Genomic DNA, 20,222 nt, shown 5'->3' on the forward strand with positions numbered 1-20,222 from the left:
ATAATTAATTGCCATATAATTAATAATCGTATCAGTTATATAATTTATTATTTAACTATATAATAATGCAATTAGTAATTATATATCAAGTAATACCGATTGGGTCTCACAAAAGTGGAGGTATTGCGAGTAAAGACCCACTGAGAGCGACTCACTCTTCTTTTTCAAACAAAAATCTACTAATTTAAAACATGCATTCGCGAATATAAAATATCGCAAAAAAATACAGCACAACAACAATAAAAACAATACATTACCCAATTTAAGTTCACATGTAGACTAATTAAAAATAGTCTGACATTGTCTAACATTCTTGCAAAAATATTTAACCCCGCACAAAAATTCTTCGGTAAGAAAAATCGTGAATTCCAAGAGGATATGGAACTATGAAATGTGATATGTCGAAATTCAATAGAAAAAGTTTCCAATTCAGAAGACGTTAAACGCTACCTTGCAATTCCTTCGAGAAAGAATTCGTAAGCATCTGTACTTTTTATTCGTTATATATGATACGAAATACGTACCTATATTTTTCAAATCGTGTGACGTTCTTGAATGCACAACGCACAGTGATACGAACTCTGATATTTTTTTACTGTGACATACAGTTGTAGATGAATCTTCACTGTAACATACAGTTGTAAGGAGTTTGATGAATCTTGAAACCTAAAATTATAGATAATATGGAGGACGGAACCGTGGTATTTTCCTCTCAGTCGTCACTTTTTGTAGATACTTGGTAAATGGACTGTAAATGTACGTTCGATTCGTTCCCCTCAGATACGGAACCCTTTCATGCACAGGAAGTAATAATCGTCCTCCACTTTCAATGCAGCCTGTCCAATGGATAAAACATTTCTTTAAAAATTTGTAGAATATTGTAACTGAACTTCCATCGAGAAAACATTCTCTTTATTATACAATAAGAGATGATTTCATGACCGTAATTTCGCAGATGAAACTTTCCTATACTCACGTACTATTACGGTAATCGAGGCTATTACAAACTCCATAACTGATGAAAAGAGAACTTCAATAAATATTAGAAAATGAAATTGCGTTAGAAACACCAAACATAGAATATGTTATAATTTTCCTGAAAATTCAAATTCTTTATTATCACATCTGGACAAATTTTCTGAAATTGTAGAGAAACAAAATTTTTTTCCAAGCGATTGAGAAAATAAATCGAGGAAAAAGAATGGAGAGTTAAAGTAATGAAACATTTCGATCGATAGGGGAAACGCAATCTTGTGTATAAGAGAGCGTATTTTCGAGCAATTTTCCATAACTTTTTCATAAAGAGTCAAAACGCAATTTTGCAACCCCCGCAAACTTTAAGAACCCTTCGATAACAGCAATTTAACCAATTTGTCGATGTTTAAAATTTTATGCGCGCAAGCGCGACGAGTGTCCTGGACTCGGAGACTTGTATCAATGTGGACAGTCAGGTATTATCATCCGTTCAAGCCACCACGTAAGAAATGGCCCGAGTGCAAAATGCGGAAGAAGGTATAAAGCACATTTTCCAAGTAGTGCATCCACTATTGAACGCACTCGGTGCCTGGCCAACGGACGTTAAGTCTTCTGTGCTTTCGAAGACAAGAAAATTTATTCATATCGTTCTTGTGTACTTCATAGAACTCGCTGTCATTGCATCGGCTCTGATGTACACATTTTTGTTTGTGAAAAACACCAGCATCAGGATTCAGTTGATAATGCCGCACTTCACGCACTTCTGCCAGTTGTGCAAGTATACTATTGTCTTATGGCGGCATAACGAGATTCGTGAATTGTTAAATGACTTAAGAAACGACTGTATGAAAGCTACGGAAAATGATCAATGGATTTACACAACCCGAGCCACTATTGGACACAGATTGATGATGTCGCTCATTATCTTTTTATTCTCAGGCGGTGCGCTTTATCTAACGGTCACTCCATTCTTGAGAGAAAAGGTTGTTCTACCGGATAACACGACCATAAGACCTTTACCTAGTCCATGTTACTTTGTTCTATTCAGCGATCAAATTACTCCCAATTACGAGATGATCTTTTTTATTCAAGTCTTCTGCGGTCTCATCACTTACACGATGTATACTGGAGCTCTCGGGCTTTGTACGACGCTTTGTCTACACATGTGCAGCATGTTGAAAATCTTGGGGAATAAAATGAGAGATCTTTCGGGTTTGTCAGAAACGGATGATGACACTGTGCAGAAGGAGATCGCGGATATTGTTGAGTATCACACGAAAATCAGAAAGTGAGTCTTCTTCTTTGAACAGTAGTATATATGTATAATGAATCATTAGCTATTAAAGCGCCGTTTATACAGTTTGCTCTTATATGTAAAGTACGTACCAATATCTTTTCCTACCTCAAATGCCTCCGCCTATTATTAATGTCAGAGGAAAGGATATATAATATCAACTTTTTCCTTAACATTAGTAGTATCGGAAATATTTGATCTAATAATATTGCTTGGTCCATCCTATATATTTGTTCTAACTCAGAAATAGATGCCAGTAATTTTTCCATGGAGCTTTCCCTTTCGTACAATTGTATTATTTCTGTCATCCTTTTGTAGTTTGTCTCTGATATAATTAATGTGAATGGGGAAAGAAGATATTTGAATATGGAAACCTATTTAGAGAATCATCTTAGATAATCACTTATTCAAAGTAAATCCAATACTCGTGACTCTAATGAAAGCTTCATTACAGATTTTTTAATCGCTCCGAACACGTTACATCGTATATTTACTTTGTGGGGATGACCAGCGAAGTGATAATCATGTTAATAGTTGGATATATCATTATCATGGTAGTAACAAATAATTGCAAAAATGTTTGCTAATGATGCATCAGGACACATCGTCTATTTTAGTAATTTGTTAATGACCATATTTCAGGAATGGGAAAATAGCAATACCACAGCTTTAGTAACGTACTTATCAATGGAATTAACAACTATGATCGGCATATTTACTAGTTGCTTCGTTGGCCAACTTTTTATCGATGAGGTATAGCATTGATTATTACAAACAGAATTTTCTTTGAAATCACAGTATTACGATTTTCACTGTCAAATTTTTTCGTACCAGGGCAATGTTGTTAAGAAAATATCTAACACGTTAGATTGGTATCAGCTGCCAGTGGACAAAGCACGCTGTTTGATCTTAATTATTATTATGTCGAATAATCCAATGAAAATCACAGTAGCAAATATAGTACAGTTGTCTCTAATTACGTTCATTGATGTGAGTATATGCAACAGTGTCGACTACAAAAGTCTTCGAAAACATTTTACGGAAAAAACATTTGTATTTAATTATTCCAACCCTCCAATTGTGCACATATCTCTTCTCTGCGACGAATGTGGTACAGTTTGACAAAGTTTGTTTGGAAAAACGAAAATTTGGTTTTAAAATTTTGGTTTTAAAAAAATTAAACATTATTTTGTTAAATAAAGAAACTATTTAATTGCGAGTTTTGCATTTCTTATGTATAAATATATATCTGTTCTCAATGATAATCAAGACAAAATTCATAATAAAAAGTATATACTTATAGAACGCAGCATACTTATAGAATGTCACATAAATCAAGAATTCCGTTTTGGCTGAATCCCAGCTGAATTATGAAGAGGAATGAGTCAAAGTTTCATAATTGACCATGAAGTTTTCTACAATATTTTTGCAGTGATGGGTCGAAAATCACGTTTTCTATATTGTGACACTTTCGTCACAAGAGAGTGATATTTATTTAACCCACCGGATTTCGATAAATTATTAATTAATGTGCCCTAGTTTTTTTTTTCTTTTTTGGCTCACTGTGCCCCTGTTATAAAATAAATGAGTTTCCAACTCTAATAAATTTGAAACTATAACGAAAGGGCATTTACGTGAAATTGACAATCTGTGTCGCGAAATACTGCAGCGTTTTATCTAAAAAAGAAACAATTATGTAAGAATAGAGTATTTACAATGTTTACGAAGATTTTTGTGGATATCTTTAATTTTGTATCTTCTGTTCCTTGTACATGTACCATATACTTTTTCAGATCACGAAGGCAACAGTGGGATACTTCAACGTGTTACGAAACACCATTTGAATATGTATTTATTGCTAGAACAGTTTTCCAATATTGCATGTAGTCATAAACTAGGAATATGAATAGACCAGTCTTCGTATGAAATTTCGTATTTCATGCTCTAAAATACCTATGCACATACTAAAAATTACTTTTATTTCTTAGCGCAAATTATGCTTAAACGACGATGAATTGGGGAGTTTCATCAAGTAGAACGACCGAAGTACTAAATGATCAGAAACATTTTAAAAATCCACTGACAGATTTGTCAAATTTTCACCATCGTTAATGTGAAACTATTAACTAACCGAATTTTTTTACTATATATCAGAATTTTGTAGAACAGTTATATCCACTTCTCACCGCATGATGACGGTTTTCCATTCACGCAATAAATTAAAATTCTATAGTTACTGATAAAATATTAAATAATCTATCAAATCAAGTAAATTTTAACGAAGGTTCGATATAATATGAGAGAAATTATGGAGGAGAATAAAAAACCACCCTCTCCTTTACAAATATATCATTGTAGAAGAAATAATTGATTCTAGATTTTGTATAATATTTTTGTGCGAAAAATATACAGACTCGGATGAAGTATTTTCCATACTCACATGAAGTATTTTCCATACTCACAAATTAATTACCCATAAAGTACATCATATTATTCGTTAATCTAATGGACACGTACATCTACACAAACCGAAATCGCATTCAGTCAGCTCGTTATTAATTGCCATATAATTAATAATCGTATCAGTTATATAATTCATTATTTAACTATATAATAATGCAATTAGTAATTATATATCAAGTAATACCGATAATAATATAATAGGTCTCACAAAGTGGATGTATTGCGAGTAAAGACCCACTGACAGCGACTCACCCACTCTTCTTTTTCGAACAAAAATCTACTAATTTAAAACATGCATTCGTGAATATAATTTTAAAATAACGCAAAAAAATACAACACAACAACAATAAAAACAATACATTACCCAATTTAAGTCCACATGTAGTCTAATTAAATCTGACATTGTCTAACATTCCTGCAAAAATATTTATACCCGCACAAAAATTCTTCGGTAACAAAAATCGTGAATTCCATGAGGATAAGGAACTATGAAAATGTATGTTGAAATTTAATAGAAAAAGTTTTCATTTCAGAAGACTTTAAACGCTACCTTGCAATTTCTCCGAGAAAGAATTCGTAAGCATCTGTACTTTTTATTCGTTATATATGATACGAAATACATACCTATATTTTTCAGATCGTGTGACGTTCTTGAATGCACAATGCACAGTGATATGAACTCTGATATTTTTTTACCGTGACATACAGTTGTAGATAAATCTTTACTTTAACATACAGTTGTAAGGAGTTGATGCACCTTGAAACCTAAAATTATGGATAATATGGAGGACAGAACCGTGGTATTTTCCTCTCCGTCGTCACTTTTTGTAGATACTTGGTAAATAGACTGTAAATGTACGTTCGATTCGTTCCCCTCGGATACGGAACCCTTTCGTGCACAGGTAATAACAAATGCAGCCTGTCCAATGGATAAAACATTTCTTTAAAAATTTGTAGAATATTGTAACTGAACTTCTACCGAGAAAAGATTCCCTTTATTGTACAATAAGAGATGATTTCATGATCGCAATTTCGCAGATGAAACTTTCCTATACTCACGTACTATTACGGTAATCAAGGCTATTACAAACTCCATAACTGATGAAAAGAGAACTTCAATAAATATTAGAAAATGAAATTGCGTTAGAAACACCAAACATAGAATATGTTATAATTTTCCCGAAAATTCAAATTCTTCATTATCACATCTGGACAAATTTTCTGAAATTGTAGAGAAACAAAATCTTCTTCCAAGCGATTGAGAAAATAAATCGAGGAAAAAGAATGGAGAGTTAAAGTAATGAAACATTTCGATCGATAGTGGAAACGATAAACGCAATCTTGTGTATAAGAGTGCGTATTTTCAAGCAATTTTCCATAACTTTTTCATAAAGAGTCAAAACACATTTTTGCTACTCCCGCAAGCTTTAAGAACCCTTCGATAACAGCAATTTAACCAATTTGTCGATGTTTAAAATTTTATGCGCGCAAGCGTGACGAGTGTCCTGGACTCGGAAACTTGTATCAATGTGGACAGTCAGGTATTATCATCCGTTCAAGCCACCACGTAAGAAATGGCCCGAGTGCAAAATGCGGAAGAAGGTATAAAGCACATTTTCCAAGTAGTGCATCCACTATTGAACGCACTCGGTGCCTGGCCAACGGACGTTAGATCTTCTGTGCTTTCGAAGATACGAAAGTGTATTCAAATCGTTCTTGTTTACTTCATACAACTCGGGGTCATGACACCGGCTCTGTTGTACGTAATTTTGTTTGTGAAGGACACCACTATCCGGGTTAAGTTAATAATGCCGCACTTAACGCATTTCTGCCAGTTGTGCAAGTATACTATTTTCTTATGGCGGCATAACGAGATTCGTGAATTGTTAAATGACTTAAGAAACGACTGGTACAATGCTACGGAAGATGATCAATGGATTTACAAGACTAGAGCTACTATTGGACACAGATTGATGATGTCGCTCATCATTTTTTTGTTCATCGGCGGTGCGCTTTTCCTAACGGTCACTCCGTTTTTGAGAGAAAAGGTCGTTCTACCGGATAACACGACTATAAGGCCTTTACCTAGTCCAAGTTACTTTGTCCTATTCAACGATCAAGTTACTCCCAATTACGAGATAATTTTTTTCATACAAGTCTTCTGCGGGTTCATGAATTACACGACATATACTGGAGGTCTCGCGCTTTGCACCACGCTTTGTCTACACATGTGCAGCATGTTGAAAATCTTGGGGAATAAAATGAGGGAGCTCTCGAGTTTGTCGGAAACGGATAAAGACGTTGTGCAGAAGCAGATCGCGGATATTGTTGAGTATCACACGAAAATCAAAAGGTGAGTCTTCCTTTTTAAATAATAGTCTAAGCATAATGAATCATTAGCTATTATGCAGTTTGCTTTTATATATATATACACAATACAGACCAATATCTATTCCCACAAATGCCTCAGATATTATTAACATCAAATGAAAGGATATATCATATCTCTAATATCAACTTTTTCCCTAACATTAGTAGTATCGGAAATATTTGATCTAAAAGTAATGCTTGGTCCATTCTATATATTTGTTCTAACTCAGAAATAGATGCGAGTAATTTTTCCATGGAGCTTTCCCTTTTCGTACAGTTCAAATATTTTTGTCTTTCTTCGGTAGTTTGTCTCTGATATAATTAATGTGAATGGGGAAAGAAGATATTTAAATATGGAAATCTATTTAGAGAGTTATCTTAGATAATAATTTATTCAACGTAAATCCAATAATCGTGACTCTAGTGAAAGCTTCATTACAGATTTTTTAATCGCTCCGAATACGTTACATCGTATATTTACTTTGTGGGGATGACCAGCGAAGTGATAATCATGTTAATAGTTGGATATATCATGATCATGGTAGTAACAAACAATTGCAAAAATGTTTGCTAATGATGCATCATGGCACATCGTCTATTTTAGTAATTTGTTAATGACCATATTTCAGGAATGGGGAAATAGTAATACAACGGCTATAGTAACGTACTTTGCATTGCAAATAACAATGATAATCGGCATGTTCACGAATTGCTTCGTTGGCCAACTTCTTATCGACGAGGTATAGCATTGATTATTACAAACAGAATTTTCTTTGAAATCACAGTATTACGATTTTCATTGTCAAATTTTTTCGCATCAGGGCAATGTTGTTAAAAAGATATCTAATACGTTAGATTGGTATCAGCTGCCTGTGGAGAAAGCACGCTGTTTGATCTTAGTTATTATTATGTCGAATAATCCAATGAAAATCACAGTAGCAAATATGGTACAGTTGTCCCTAATTACGTTCATTGATGTGAGTATATGCAACAGTGTCGTCCATAAAAGTCTCTGAAAACAACATTTTACGGAAAAAAACATCTGTATTTAATTATTCCAACTTCCCGATTGTGCACATGTCTCTCCTCTGCGACGATTGTGGAACAGCTTGAAGAAGTTTGTTTGGAAAATTTGGTTTTAAAAGAATTAAACATTCTATTGTTAATTAAGGAAACTACTTAGTTGCGAGTTTTTCACTCCTTATCTTATGAATGTGTATCTCTTCACAATGATAATCAAGACAAAATTCATAATAAGAAATACATACTTACGTAATAAGAGGTACATACATTCATAATAAGAAATACATACTTACAGAAAGCAGCATACTTATAGAATGTCATATGAATCAAAAATTCCTTTTCGGCTGAATCCCAGATGAATTATGAAGATCAATGTGTCAGAAATCCCAGCTGAATCATGAACAGCAATGAGTCAGAGTTTCATAATTGACCATGAAGTTTTGCTACAATAGTTTTGCAGTGATGAGTCGAAAATCACGTTGTTTAAGTCGTAACACTTTCGTCGCAAAAGAGTGATACTTACCTAACGCACCTGACTTCGATAAATTATTAATTAATGTGGCTCTGTTTTTGGCTCACTGTGCCCCTGTTATAAAATAAATGAGTTTCCAACACTAATAAATGTGGAGCTATAACGAAATGACATTTACGTAAAATTCACAATCTCTGTCGCGAAGTACTGCAGCGTTTTATCTGAAAAAGAAACATTTGTGTAAGAAGAGGGGTTTCTACAGTGCATACGAAGATTTTTGTGGATGACTGTAAATATTATCTTCTGTTCCTTCTACATGTTCCAAATTCTTTTTCAGATTATGAAAGCAACAGTGGGATATTTCAATGTGCTGCGAACCACTATTTGAATGTTTGTTGGAACAGTTTGCCGATATTTCATATAGTCATATACTAGGTTTATAAGTAGACCAAGCTTCTGATGAAATTTTGTATTTCATGCTCTATCTTAAGATGGAGATAATGAAATATTCTTATATTCTTGGCTTTAGGGCCACCGTTAGATTTTTTCCAAACACGCTGTGAAGCATCTGTCAAACGACAAACGTCAGACATTATACTTTGTTGTTAAATTTGAAAAATTGAATAAATTGAGATACAATGTATAAAACTGCTAACGATCTCGATTTTCTGAAAAGACCTTATCCTCTTGAGCACTCTAATACCGAAAACGAATATTGAGCAAGAAAAAATGCAAAAGAAAGGATCGTTAACGCACGCGTTTAACAATCGGCGGATTCACTTGTTCTATTACTTTGCGATTATAATTTAATTAGAGCTATCTTTTTCGGAGAAATATTGAAGTATTGCGCAACAAACACTGACTCTATCATTGTGAGCGGTTACAAAATTTTTCTAAAAATGATCAGTAAAGGGAGGACGAAATGATATGTTCATTTAGAAAATACTGTCATTTTTCAAGGAGAGTGATTAAAAAGAAACTTGAACGTCTATTAAAGATATTAGTCGTATATTATAATTAAAATTAAAAATTAAAATTATAAAACGATTATTGTATTCTGAAATTGTATTCTGAAAGTGTAGAGAGTGTGCACCTTAGTAATATATCACGTCACGTGTTTCAAATATTCGAAAATGTTTGCACAAATCAAAATTTCACAGCTAAATACGTTTAAGAAAGAATACCATCAGAAACATGTGTAAAATCTTGCTTTGAGTCGTTTCAATTGCGTGTTCAGCAATCGAGAAAAGCAAGTACGGTATAATAAAGTATATATAGTATAGCAAAGTACGAAAACTTTGAATCTATTGACCTGTGTATACGTATATCGTTAAGCTGGTATATAAAAATTGAAATAAAATATTAATTGATTTAATCTTCTCCATTTTTATCCCTGTATTATATATAATTACGAAATTATGTATAATACAGTATCGTGAATTGTATTTAAAAAATATAATAATATTATATTTAAAATATATAAAAAATATTACTGGGTTGCAACAAAATCTGACAATACTCCTGACGAGCACTATGAATACATGTCAAAAACAGTGAACGTTAAAACTGATATTACACTCTGTTCTGCGACTCAACTCGGTTTCACTCTGTGGAGACATATTCTGCACAATAACAGACGATTTCAAACTCATAACCTCGCGCATGGGACCCTTCTACATTTATGGAACCCTTCTACATTTACTACAATCTCCATTTCAATTACAAACTTTGAGACTGATGAAAGAAACTTCATTGCGAGGCTTACAGTAAGTAATAAACAATTTTGTTGCTAACACCGAATATAATGAGTTAAAAATTTCTGAAAAATATATCAACACGCTACTTGTCAGTTTACGAGCGAATTTTCTAAAATTATCACCACCAGAAATTGAATTGAACGAGTAAAGCATGCAAAGAAAAATAAACAGCTAGCATTATAAAACTTCTCGATCGATAGGAGAGACGATTAGCTGTAAACACAACTACTATAAAAGCAATTTCAGCTAATTTTCTAAAAAAAAAAAAAAAAAAGAATCACAATTCCGCAATCCCTTCGACGACAGCAATTTAACACTAAATTCACGGATGTTAAAAATTTTATGCACGCAAGCGCGACGAGTTTCACGGAATCGATGACCTTCCCTCCAGCCGGAACGTGGCCAATCAGGCTTCATCATCCGTTCAAGCTGCCACTCGAAAAAAATGAGCAGAACACGAAGCGCAGAAGAAGGTATAAAGCATGCTACATGGTTCGTGCATCCGCTGTTAAACGCGCTCGGTGCCTGGCCGGTCAACGCTACATCGTCAGTGCTCTCGAAGAGTCTGAAATGGTGTTTGATTCTTCTCATTTACTTCCTACAATTCGCTGTTATGATACCGAGCACGCTGTTCGTAATTCTGAAAGTGAAGAACGGCAGAAATCGGATTAAGCTGATAATGCCGCATTTTAACTCCGCGTGCCAGCTGTGCAAGTACACTATACTGCTACTACGGAGCAACGAATTCCGTAAATTGTTAGACAACATGAAGGAGGATTGGTCGAGTGCTACGAAAGATGATCAATGGATCTTACGAACGAGATCCAGCATTGGGCATAAAGTGATGATGGCAATAGCAATCTTGATATACACCGGCGGTGTCAGCTTACGAACGATCATTCCGCTTTTAAAGGGCAAGATCGTTCTACCGAATAACATGACCATCAGACGTCTACCGTGTCCAGGTTACTTTGTTTTCTTCAGCGAACAACTTACACCGAATTATGAGATAATTTTTGTCCTGCAAGTTGTCTGTGGACTTGTCAACTATACCACGGTATGTGGAACAGTCGGGCTTTGTGCAATGCTTTGTCTACACATGTGCAGCATGCTGAGGATCTTGGCGAACAAAATGATCGAGCTTTCGAATCAGTCGAACTCAGACGAAAAGGCTGTACAGGAGAAGATCATCGACATCGTTGAACGTCAAATAAAAATTAAAAGGTGAGTTGTTTTTCTTTTTAAATAGTGTACAAGAAAATGTACCATTTGCTACGAAAGAAACTGGAAACCATACGGTTGGTGTAACTTGTTTAGTTTGGATTTATGATTGATCTCCCTTCAGTTATTGAAGCTTACTTTCATTCTGCATCTTATTGTATACGTCGTACCTTTTGCTATTACATTCGCTGAAATATTAGTTTTATATTAATTTTTTATATTATTTACATTACAATATAATTATTTTATAACAATAATATGATTTATAATTATTTATAAATATATAAATAATGTAATAATAAATTATAATATTATAATATAAAATTATATGATAATATTATATAAATATTATTATATTATTATTGTAATAATGTTATATTATAAAATTATAATATAATAATAAATTCTTATATTATTTATATTATATTACATTATTATATAGCAATAATAATGAATTATATTAAATATAAAATATACTTATAAATATAATATTATTATAAATATAATTTATAATTATAATATAATTATTTATATTAGTTTATATTATAGAGTAAAGATAAAAACGCGAAGAAACTTTGATAGAAAATCTATCGCGGTCGGAATTTGATTTCAGATTTCTCAATGACGCTGAACGCATCACGTCGTATTTTTATTCTATCGGGATTTCCGACGAAGTGATAATCGCGTGTATACTTGGGTACTGTATTATCATGGTAGGAACAAATGACCGTAGAAACTTTGTTGAGAACATTACACAGTGGCCATTTTTATAATTTGCCAATGACCGCTTTTCAGGAATGGGAAAATAGCAACGTCGCAAGTTTAGTAACATACTTTTTGTTACAAATGACAAATGTTACTACCATGTTCACGAGTTGCTACATTGGTCAACTTCTCATCGACGAAGTATACCATTGACTACTACAAACAAAATTTTCTCTCACGCGACCGAGATGTTCATTGCGTACTTTCACTTTGACAGGCCAGTATTGTTAAAAAAGTATCTAACACGTTGGACTGGTACCGGCTCCCTGTGAAAAAAGCACGCAGTCTGATAATGATTATTATTTCTTCGAATTGTCCAATAAAAGTCACAGCTGCAAACATAGCTGATATGTCTTTAGCTACGTTCACCGATGTGAGTACCAACAGCATCGTCATTCACAAGAGTTCTTCATACAGTTTATGAAAAGGACTATTTTATGTTTCCTTTTGCCACGACAAAACGGTCACGCTTCTAAAAAAATATGTTTCCTCTCGGAGAAACGAAAATCTCGTTTTAAACGAACTTGGACCATCATTTTGTTAATTAAGGGAACAACGTAATTGAAAAATAACAAACTTCGTATTTCATCAATAACCAAGACGAAATTCATGTTTATGGAATGCAGCAAAATGTGTGCACATGAATCAGAAATTCATTTTTACCGGTCAAATGATGATGATCAACGAGTTAGAGTTTCACAATTGACGAAGGACATTTTACAGAGCGTACGAAGATTTTTGTGAATGACTATAGACTTGTGTTTTCCACGTCCTGCACATGTTCCAATTTCTTTTCTAGATTATAAAGACAGCAATGGGATATTTCAATGTGTTACGATCCACTATTTGAATATTTGATAAAAACGATTCACCGATATTTGATTATAGTAGATCATGCACCAGTAGGTAAGCGGAATTTCTCGATTGTCGCACTCTTACACTCTGCTATGAAATTATGCGACCCCCATCGTACAGCAATAAGTCTGTTTTTTTTATTAAAATTCCTCGAAACTTGTCCGCAATTGTATGTAATAATTGGATTCTGACTCTTTCGCATTACGTTTATTCACTATCCACTCTAATGATCCTCAATCGACAATGGACTTTTCTAAAAAATTAACTAATTAATTGAGTTACATTGTAACCATATTGTCATAAAATGTCGAGATATTTCATTCCTTCATAAACATCTTTTTCTAAAGAATATCTTTACTTATTGTTCACCTAACACATTCGATTAAAAATGTTAATCCCAAAGGGGAAAAGGGAATGCTACAGCGTGGTAAGTAGTAAGTCTCAATCCTAAATAATAATCTCAACTCCAAGTTCCCCATGCATTTATTTATAAAAACCTGAAACTTTGGTATAGCCTTCGTGCGCTGTCATCGTTTCGATAACAGTAACTAGTCATTGAATTTGCTTGGATTTATGATTTCACGTGCGTAGTATAGTGGCTAGTCATGCACGAGCTTCCTATCCAACTGAAAAATTATCCCGATTAAAGAACGCGAAAAAAGGTTTCACATACTTTTTGAAAGAGGCGATCTCTCAAAGATTTTAAAATGGTGTTTAATTTTCATTTCTTATGCTTAAATTTTTCTTTTACGTATGAGAAGAAACATTGAATACAGACTACTATTATTACTATCTATTGTCACGTCGCAATGTACAAATTTTATTTATCGAACTTTAAAAAAGTAACATGACCATAAGAACATTATCATTACCTGTTCATTTCGTTTTCGCCAATGAAAAATCCACTCCGTATTAAATAGCATTTATCTAGGAAATTTTGAATGAATTACTCATCTACATCGTTGGCGTGAGCAGTGTGCTTTCTTTAGTGCTTTGTTGAAGATATGATATCGGAAGATATCGAACATTGTTGCCTGTTAAACAAAAGTCAAAAGGTGAGAAGGTAAACGCTTTTGATAATATAGAGTTCTACCCAGTCAGATTAACTTGTGTTAAGTATAGAAATTAATATAATATTGCTACAAAATTATCGTATATTTATTGGAACTCTATTTCCATTCATTTATTAGAAGGAAATTTTGATGACTGTCCGATTAATTGATCCACTTATCTGAACAGTAGTGTGTATTGTATAAACGAAAAGTAATAGTAAGAAAAATTGTAATTACTGTATGCATTTCTCTCTATTGTACAAACTTCAATTATACGAACTGTAAATGGAATTCCACTAATATCGACTAATAATTGAAACACATTTCACATTTACTTCAATTCGCAACTGAATTACAACAAAAAAATTTTACAATATCTCGTTTCACTTCGCACACCGTGTATAATATTAACTAATTGTATAACAAAATGTAAATAATTTACACCAGCACTGCTCCTGACGTAAAATGACATTTTAGAAAAATTGTAATTACCGTATGCATTTCTCTCTATTGTACAAACTTCAATTATATGAACTGTAAATGGAATTCCACTAATATCGACTAATAATTGAAACACATTTCACATTTACTTCAATTCGCAACTGAATTACAACAAAAAAATTTTACAATATCTCGTTTCACTTCGCACACCGTGTATAATATTAACTAATTGTGTAACAAAATGCAAATAATTTACACCAGCACTGCTCCTGACGTAAAATGACATTTCATCGAATCGATCACGATGAAAACTGCGTTCGCTCTGATCGGGAAGGCAAACCGAGGAGATATCGAAGTTTCTATTACGATGAAACTTTACCCGTGAAGGGTAAAAATAATGTAGAGAAAGGAAAACCCGCGCGTGTAATTTCAGTCAATTTCCCTGTCGTTTCATAAAAATTCAACAGCGAATTCAAGCTATCTCGCGATCCCCTGTCGATACTTAACATTTTACATACGCAAGCGCAATGAGGTTGGAACGAGTGCCACTGTGTGTTGCGTGGCCTAGCAGTCGCGCAGAGAGGTTTCACCCTCTTAAAAAGAAAAAATAGAAAAAAAGAAAAATGCCCCGAGTAAGGAAGGCGGAGGAAGACCTGAAACACTCCATGAGATTGTTGTATCCACTTTTAAAAATAATCGGCGCCTGGCCAGATCCTGCCGTAACCACCGTATCCTCGACCATCATCAAATGGTGCACGATATCGATCTCTTATTTCTTACAACTACTGCTACTGATCCCGAGCTTCATGTACATATTTGGCAAGGAGACGAACAGCAGGAAGCAAGTTAAACTGCTGATGCCTCATATTAACGGTTTGAGCCAGCTGATCAAATACACCATACTGTTGCGCCGTATGAAAGAATTCCGGGAAACGATGGAGGATATAAGGAACGACTGGCTGAGCGCCACCGATGAGAATCGACAAATTTTCCGCGAGAACGCCAAGGTTGGATACAAGGTAGTGCTGGGAATAGCAATCATTATGTATACTGGCGGTATGTGTAATCGTACGGTGATGCCGCTCTCGAAGGGAAGAATTGTTTTGCCGAATAACGCTACTATAAGGCTGCTGTCCAGTCAGAGTTACTTCGTGTTCTTCGACGCGCAGCGTACGCCCAACTACGAGATAATCTTCGCTCTGCAAGTTCTTGGCGGATTCGTCATCTACACGATACTGTGCGGCACCATGGGTGTCTCTTCGTTACTGTGCATGCACATGTGCAGCCTGTTGAGGATCTTAGCGAACATGATGTCCGAACTTTCAGAGCAGCTCGACGTGAGTGAGAATGCCGTGCAAAAGAAGATCGCGAGTATCGTCGAATATCGGACGAAGATCAAAAAGTAATAACTTACACCCTGCTGATATATAATCTAGAATGTGTCAGGTATTACAGCACGATGCGCGCGTATGTGCGTGTGCGTGAATTAATTTTCAGATTTTTAAACAACGTCGAAGAGATTACACCCTACATATGTTGCTTCGAGATCATCAACGACACATTGATCACATGCGCAATCGGATACTGCATTATCATGGTAAGTGATTGAAATTGATTTTAAATTTCGTTGAAAATTGAAAACAAATGTGCCATAGTTGCTTACCTTGTCGTTGTTGTCGTGTTTCAGGAATGGGAGAGCAGCAACACCGCTGCTTTAATTGTTTACATCTCGTTGCAAATGAGTACCATATTCATTAATTTCACCATGTGTTACATTGGTCAGCTCCTTATCAACGAAGTAACTATCAATTGTTTGCCAATGTTAGTCCATCGTTCATCCGCTTCCTAAAAAGTTCTTTATTTTAGTAGTGGAATATACGGACGAGTATTTCTATTTTTAAATTTTTATGACATAGCCTATTCTGATAAATTTTACAAATTTTTTCGATATTTTGCGTACTTTTACGTATGAGTTGCGTGCATTTTTCAATTTCCTATTTCTCAGAATTTGAATTAAAATTTTTATGAACATCACTAAAGAAACGGCATTTGAAAAAAAATTGCATTATACTATATACTGTACTCTAGATATTTTATATAATTTTATATATTATAAAATATATACTGTAATCTAGATATTTTATATATTATAAAATAGCTATTTTATGTTAGGTATTCATGTGTGTTACAAGCATTAAGTGCATACAATTCTCTTCTAGTAATCAATTTTACCTTCAACAGAGTGAACATATTAGCCGAACGTCCGCAACTTTGAACTGGTACCGATTCTCCTCGAAAAAGGCGCGATGCCTGATACCGGTGATCATTATATCGAATTATCGAATAAAAATCACCGCTGCCAAAATTCTAGAGGTATCATTGGCCACCTTCACCGATGTAAGTGTGAAGTAATTCGAATTTCGAATTTTTCTATCATCGAACGTTCCACAAAATGATTTTCTTCAGATCATGAAGGCGTCGATGGGCTATTTAAACGTACTGCGAAGTGCTCTCTAATAGAAACTTGAAAAGTAAATTTAGAATCTACCAACGTACCTTTACGCTTATTATAAATCTTGTTAAATATGAGGTGTATTGTACGATAGTTCGTTGAAGACGATATAAAGATTTGTTCTCAGAAGATAACAGCTCTTTATTTTTCCATTAGACTTTTAAACATATTTCACATTGATAGATATCGAAATCGTTGTCACGTTATTTTTGTCCGTTTCACTTGGAATTCTAGCAGCTGAAACCACGAACACAATTTGCCCTCGCAACTTGCATAAAATTCTCTCCGACCCTATAAAACTGCACAATGCTAGACTTTAAAATCATCGTCGCGTTGTTTTATTATTACGTATTCTAAGAGTTGCAGCACGAGTTTTCCCCGCTCGCGTATGAAATCCTCTTCCTTTTTAAATAATTACTACAGAGATCACCCTTTCTACGGGGTAATTTACAAGTAAATTGCAAGAGAAAATACAAAGTTACTGTGAACGATGAAATCTCCCGTTCGCGAGGGGAAGTCGCTCGGTATAGACACAGTCTACACGTATAATTTCAATCAATTTCCCCATCATTTTTCTAAAACTTAAATCTCTTCGCGTATAATGATCGCTTCAATAATTCCACCCTAAATTCGCGGAAACTTTACATTTCACCTACGCAAGCGCGACGTGGCTGTTGAAAGTGACGTGCGTCTATCCCCAATGTGGTCATTCACCATCGTGAATTCGTTGAATAAAAAATGTCTATGGCAAAGAACGCGGAAGATGATCTGAGGGATTCCATGAGCGTCTTTCATTCCATGTTGAAAATAACCGGTATCTGGCCAAATCCTACCAAATTCTCCTTGTCCACGGCAATCCTAAAAATCGGTATTATTTTTACATCTTACTTTGTGCAATTGGTGACGCTGGTCCCGAGCGTTCTATACGCATTTGCGAAGGTGAACAATGGCAGGAAACGAATACAACTGCTCACGCCTCAGATCAACAATTTGTGCCAGCTGATCAAGTATACTATACTGTTTCGTCGGATGAAGGAATTCAGACAAATGATGGAGGAGATAAGAAACTGCTGGTTGAACGCAAACGAAGAAAATCGACGAATCTTTCGTACGAACGCGAAGATCGGACGCAAAGCGGTAATAGGAATAGGAGTTACCATGTTCAGTGGCGGTCTGTCTTATCGAATATTCACTCCGATTCTAAGAGAGAAACTCGTCCTACCAGACAACACAACCATAAGAATGTTATCCTGTCCAGGTTATTTTGTGTTCTTCGACGAACAGGTTACGCCGAACTACGAAATAATCTACGTTCTGCAAATTTTCGGCGGATTCTTCACCTATTCGGCTCAGTGCGCCACTATGGGAGTTTACTCGATGCTTTGTTTGCACACGTGTAGCTTAATGAGAACCCTGACGAACAAGATGAAGGAGCTTTCCGATCAACCTGACATAAGCGAGAGTGCCGTGCAGGAAAAGATCGCGGACATCGTTGAGCATCGAACAATGATCAAACGGTGAATTATAAATTTTATATTCGCTAAGAAATATAAAATTAATGAGAGAAATAATAACGAGGAATTAACATTAGAATTAAAAGTGCTGAAAACTGATCGAACTTTCTTGTAAAGTATACCGAGCGAACACTTGTCTTTTACGGTATCTTTTGTTTCATTTTTTCGCAAACTTTACACTTCACTTGTGTCGTTAGATTTCGCGTTGAAATAACGTCTCGACTTTTTTTTCTTTTCGTTCATTCAGCGATTTAATTTCAGATTTTCGACAAACATCGATCGAATAATCCCGAGCATGTGTTTCTTCGAGATGATCGACGACACGCTAATTGTTTGTTCACTCGGATACTGCATTATCATGGTAAAGCTTCGTTAAATGTTCAAACAACGTGATAATCGTGTACATAATGTCCATGATATTTCAGGATTGGGAAAATAGCAATGGCGTCAGTATAGCAATTTATCTTATGATACAAACAAGCTGCACGTTGAGTAACTTCACGATGTGTTATATCGGTCAACTTCTTATCGACGAAGTACGTTATTAACAATTTTTTTACAATTCCTTATCTAAATATCGCACCACAATACATAAAGTATAATATTAATATCAATACCATATACAATAATAAATTTGTAATATAATAAATTTTACCTTTAACAGTCCGAAACAGTTAGAAGAACGTGCGCAACAGTGAACTGGTATCGATTTCCCATGAACAAAGCACGTTACCTCGTGCTGATGATTATTATATCAAATTATCGGATAAAAATCACCGCTGCCAAAGTTGTGGATGTATCCTTGTCCACCTTCACCGATGTGAGTACAAAGTAATTCGAATTTCGTATCTTCGCATCTTCGTACGTCCTGCAAAATGATTTTTTCAGATTATGAAGACATCGATGGGCTACTTGAATGTATTACGAACTGCTCTCTAATCAAAACTTCAAAAGTAAATTTCGAATCTATGAACGTACCTTTAAGCTTATTACAGAACTTGTCAAATATGAAAGAAATTGTGAAAGTGAACGACAGTTTGTTATAGACGATATAAATATTTGTTCTTGAAAATCAACAGTTCCACATCTTTCTGTGAAACTTCCCAATATATTTCACAATCGTAGATTTTAAAATCATTATCACGTTATTTTCCTCGTATAAAATTCGAATTCTAGCAGTTGGAACAACGAACACGATTTGCCCTCGCAACTTGCATAAAATCCTCTCCGACCCTGTAAAATTTCACAACGGTAGACTTCGAAACCATCGTCGCGTTATTTTACTACGTATTCTAAGAATTGAAGAACGATTTTCCCTGTTCGCGTATGAAATCTTCTTTTCTTTTAAATAATTATTACAGATCATGGTAGATACTGGAGATCACCCCTTCAACAGAGTAATTTGCAAATAAAATGCAAGGAAAAATACAAAGTTACTGTGAACGATGAAACTTCCCTTTCGCGAGGGGAAGCAGCTCAATATAGACACGGTCTACACGTGTAATTTC

The 20,222-nt window shown here is 34.7% G+C and overlaps 7 protein-coding genes across 8 annotated transcripts; all 7 read left to right on the forward strand.

Annotated features, from left to right (window-relative positions):
• Nucleotides 1-1,484: 1,484 nt before the first annotated feature.
• Nucleotides 1,485-2,267, forward strand: LOC122532469. The gene has a single exon (XM_043661260.1). It carries the CDS (start codon nt 1,485-1,487, stop codon nt 2,265-2,267), a length of 783 nt encoding a protein of 260 aa, XP_043517195.1.
• Nucleotides 2,268-6,306: 4,039 nt separating this feature from the next.
• Nucleotides 6,307-7,089, forward strand: LOC122532470. The gene has a single exon (XM_043661261.1). The coding sequence runs from the start codon at nt 6,307-6,309 to the stop codon at nt 7,087-7,089; it is 783 nt and encodes a 260-aa protein (XP_043517196.1).
• Nucleotides 7,090-7,654: 565 nt separating this feature from the next.
• Nucleotides 7,655-8,118, forward strand: LOC122532471. The gene is made up of 2 exons (XM_043661262.1): nt 7,655-7,842; nt 7,924-8,118. Exons 1-2 carry the CDS (start codon nt 7,666-7,668, stop codon nt 8,116-8,118), a joined length of 372 nt encoding a protein of 123 aa, XP_043517197.1. The 5' UTR covers nt 7,655-7,665.
• A 2,681-nt stretch (nt 8,119-10,799) lies between these two features.
• On the forward strand, nt 10,800-11,582 carry LOC122532472. Its single transcript, XM_043661263.1, has one exon. The coding sequence runs from the start codon at nt 10,800-10,802 to the stop codon at nt 11,580-11,582; it is 783 nt and encodes a 260-aa protein (XP_043517198.1).
• Nucleotides 11,583-12,417: 835 nt separating this feature from the next.
• LOC122532441 (odorant receptor 85b-like) lies at nt 12,418-13,381 on the forward strand. Its single transcript, XM_043661211.1, has 3 exons — nt 12,418-12,481; nt 12,558-12,713; nt 13,140-13,381. The coding sequence occupies exons 1-3, from the start codon at nt 12,422-12,424 to the stop codon at nt 13,188-13,190; spliced, it is 267 nt and encodes an 88-aa protein (XP_043517146.1). The 5' UTR covers nt 12,418-12,421; the 3' UTR covers nt 13,191-13,381.
• Nucleotides 13,382-15,346: 1,965 nt separating this feature from the next.
• On the forward strand, nt 15,347-17,228 carry LOC122532430 (odorant receptor 4-like). 2 transcript variants are annotated; one of them, XM_043661200.1, is made up of 6 exons: nt 15,347-15,707; nt 15,831-16,090; nt 16,186-16,285; nt 16,376-16,486; nt 16,930-17,085; nt 17,155-17,228. In XM_043661200.1, the coding sequence occupies exons 1-6, from the start codon at nt 15,354-15,356 to the stop codon at nt 17,203-17,205; spliced, it is 1,032 nt and encodes a 343-aa protein (XP_043517135.1). In that variant the 5' UTR covers nt 15,347-15,353; the 3' UTR covers nt 17,206-17,228. The 2 variants fall into 2 exon arrangements, with proteins under 2 accessions (XP_043517135.1, XP_043517134.1); XM_043661199.1 differs by having other exon boundaries at nt 15,347-16,090.
• Nucleotides 17,229-17,938: 710 nt separating this feature from the next.
• LOC122532473 (odorant receptor 4-like) lies at nt 17,939-19,688 on the forward strand. The gene is made up of 5 exons (XM_043661264.1): nt 17,939-18,717; nt 18,976-19,075; nt 19,140-19,250; nt 19,379-19,534; nt 19,603-19,688. Exons 1-5 carry the CDS (start codon nt 17,939-17,941, stop codon nt 19,651-19,653), a joined length of 1,197 nt encoding a protein of 398 aa, XP_043517199.1. The 3' UTR covers nt 19,654-19,688.
• The last annotated feature ends 534 nt before the right edge of the window (nt 19,689-20,222 follow it).

This window comes from Frieseomelitta varia, unplaced genomic scaffold (assembly GCF_011392965.1).
Source record: "Frieseomelitta varia isolate USP_RPSP 00005682 unplaced genomic scaffold, Fvar_1.2 scaffold_455, whole genome shotgun sequence".
NCBI lineage: Eukaryota > Metazoa > Arthropoda > Insecta > Hymenoptera > Apidae > Frieseomelitta > Frieseomelitta varia.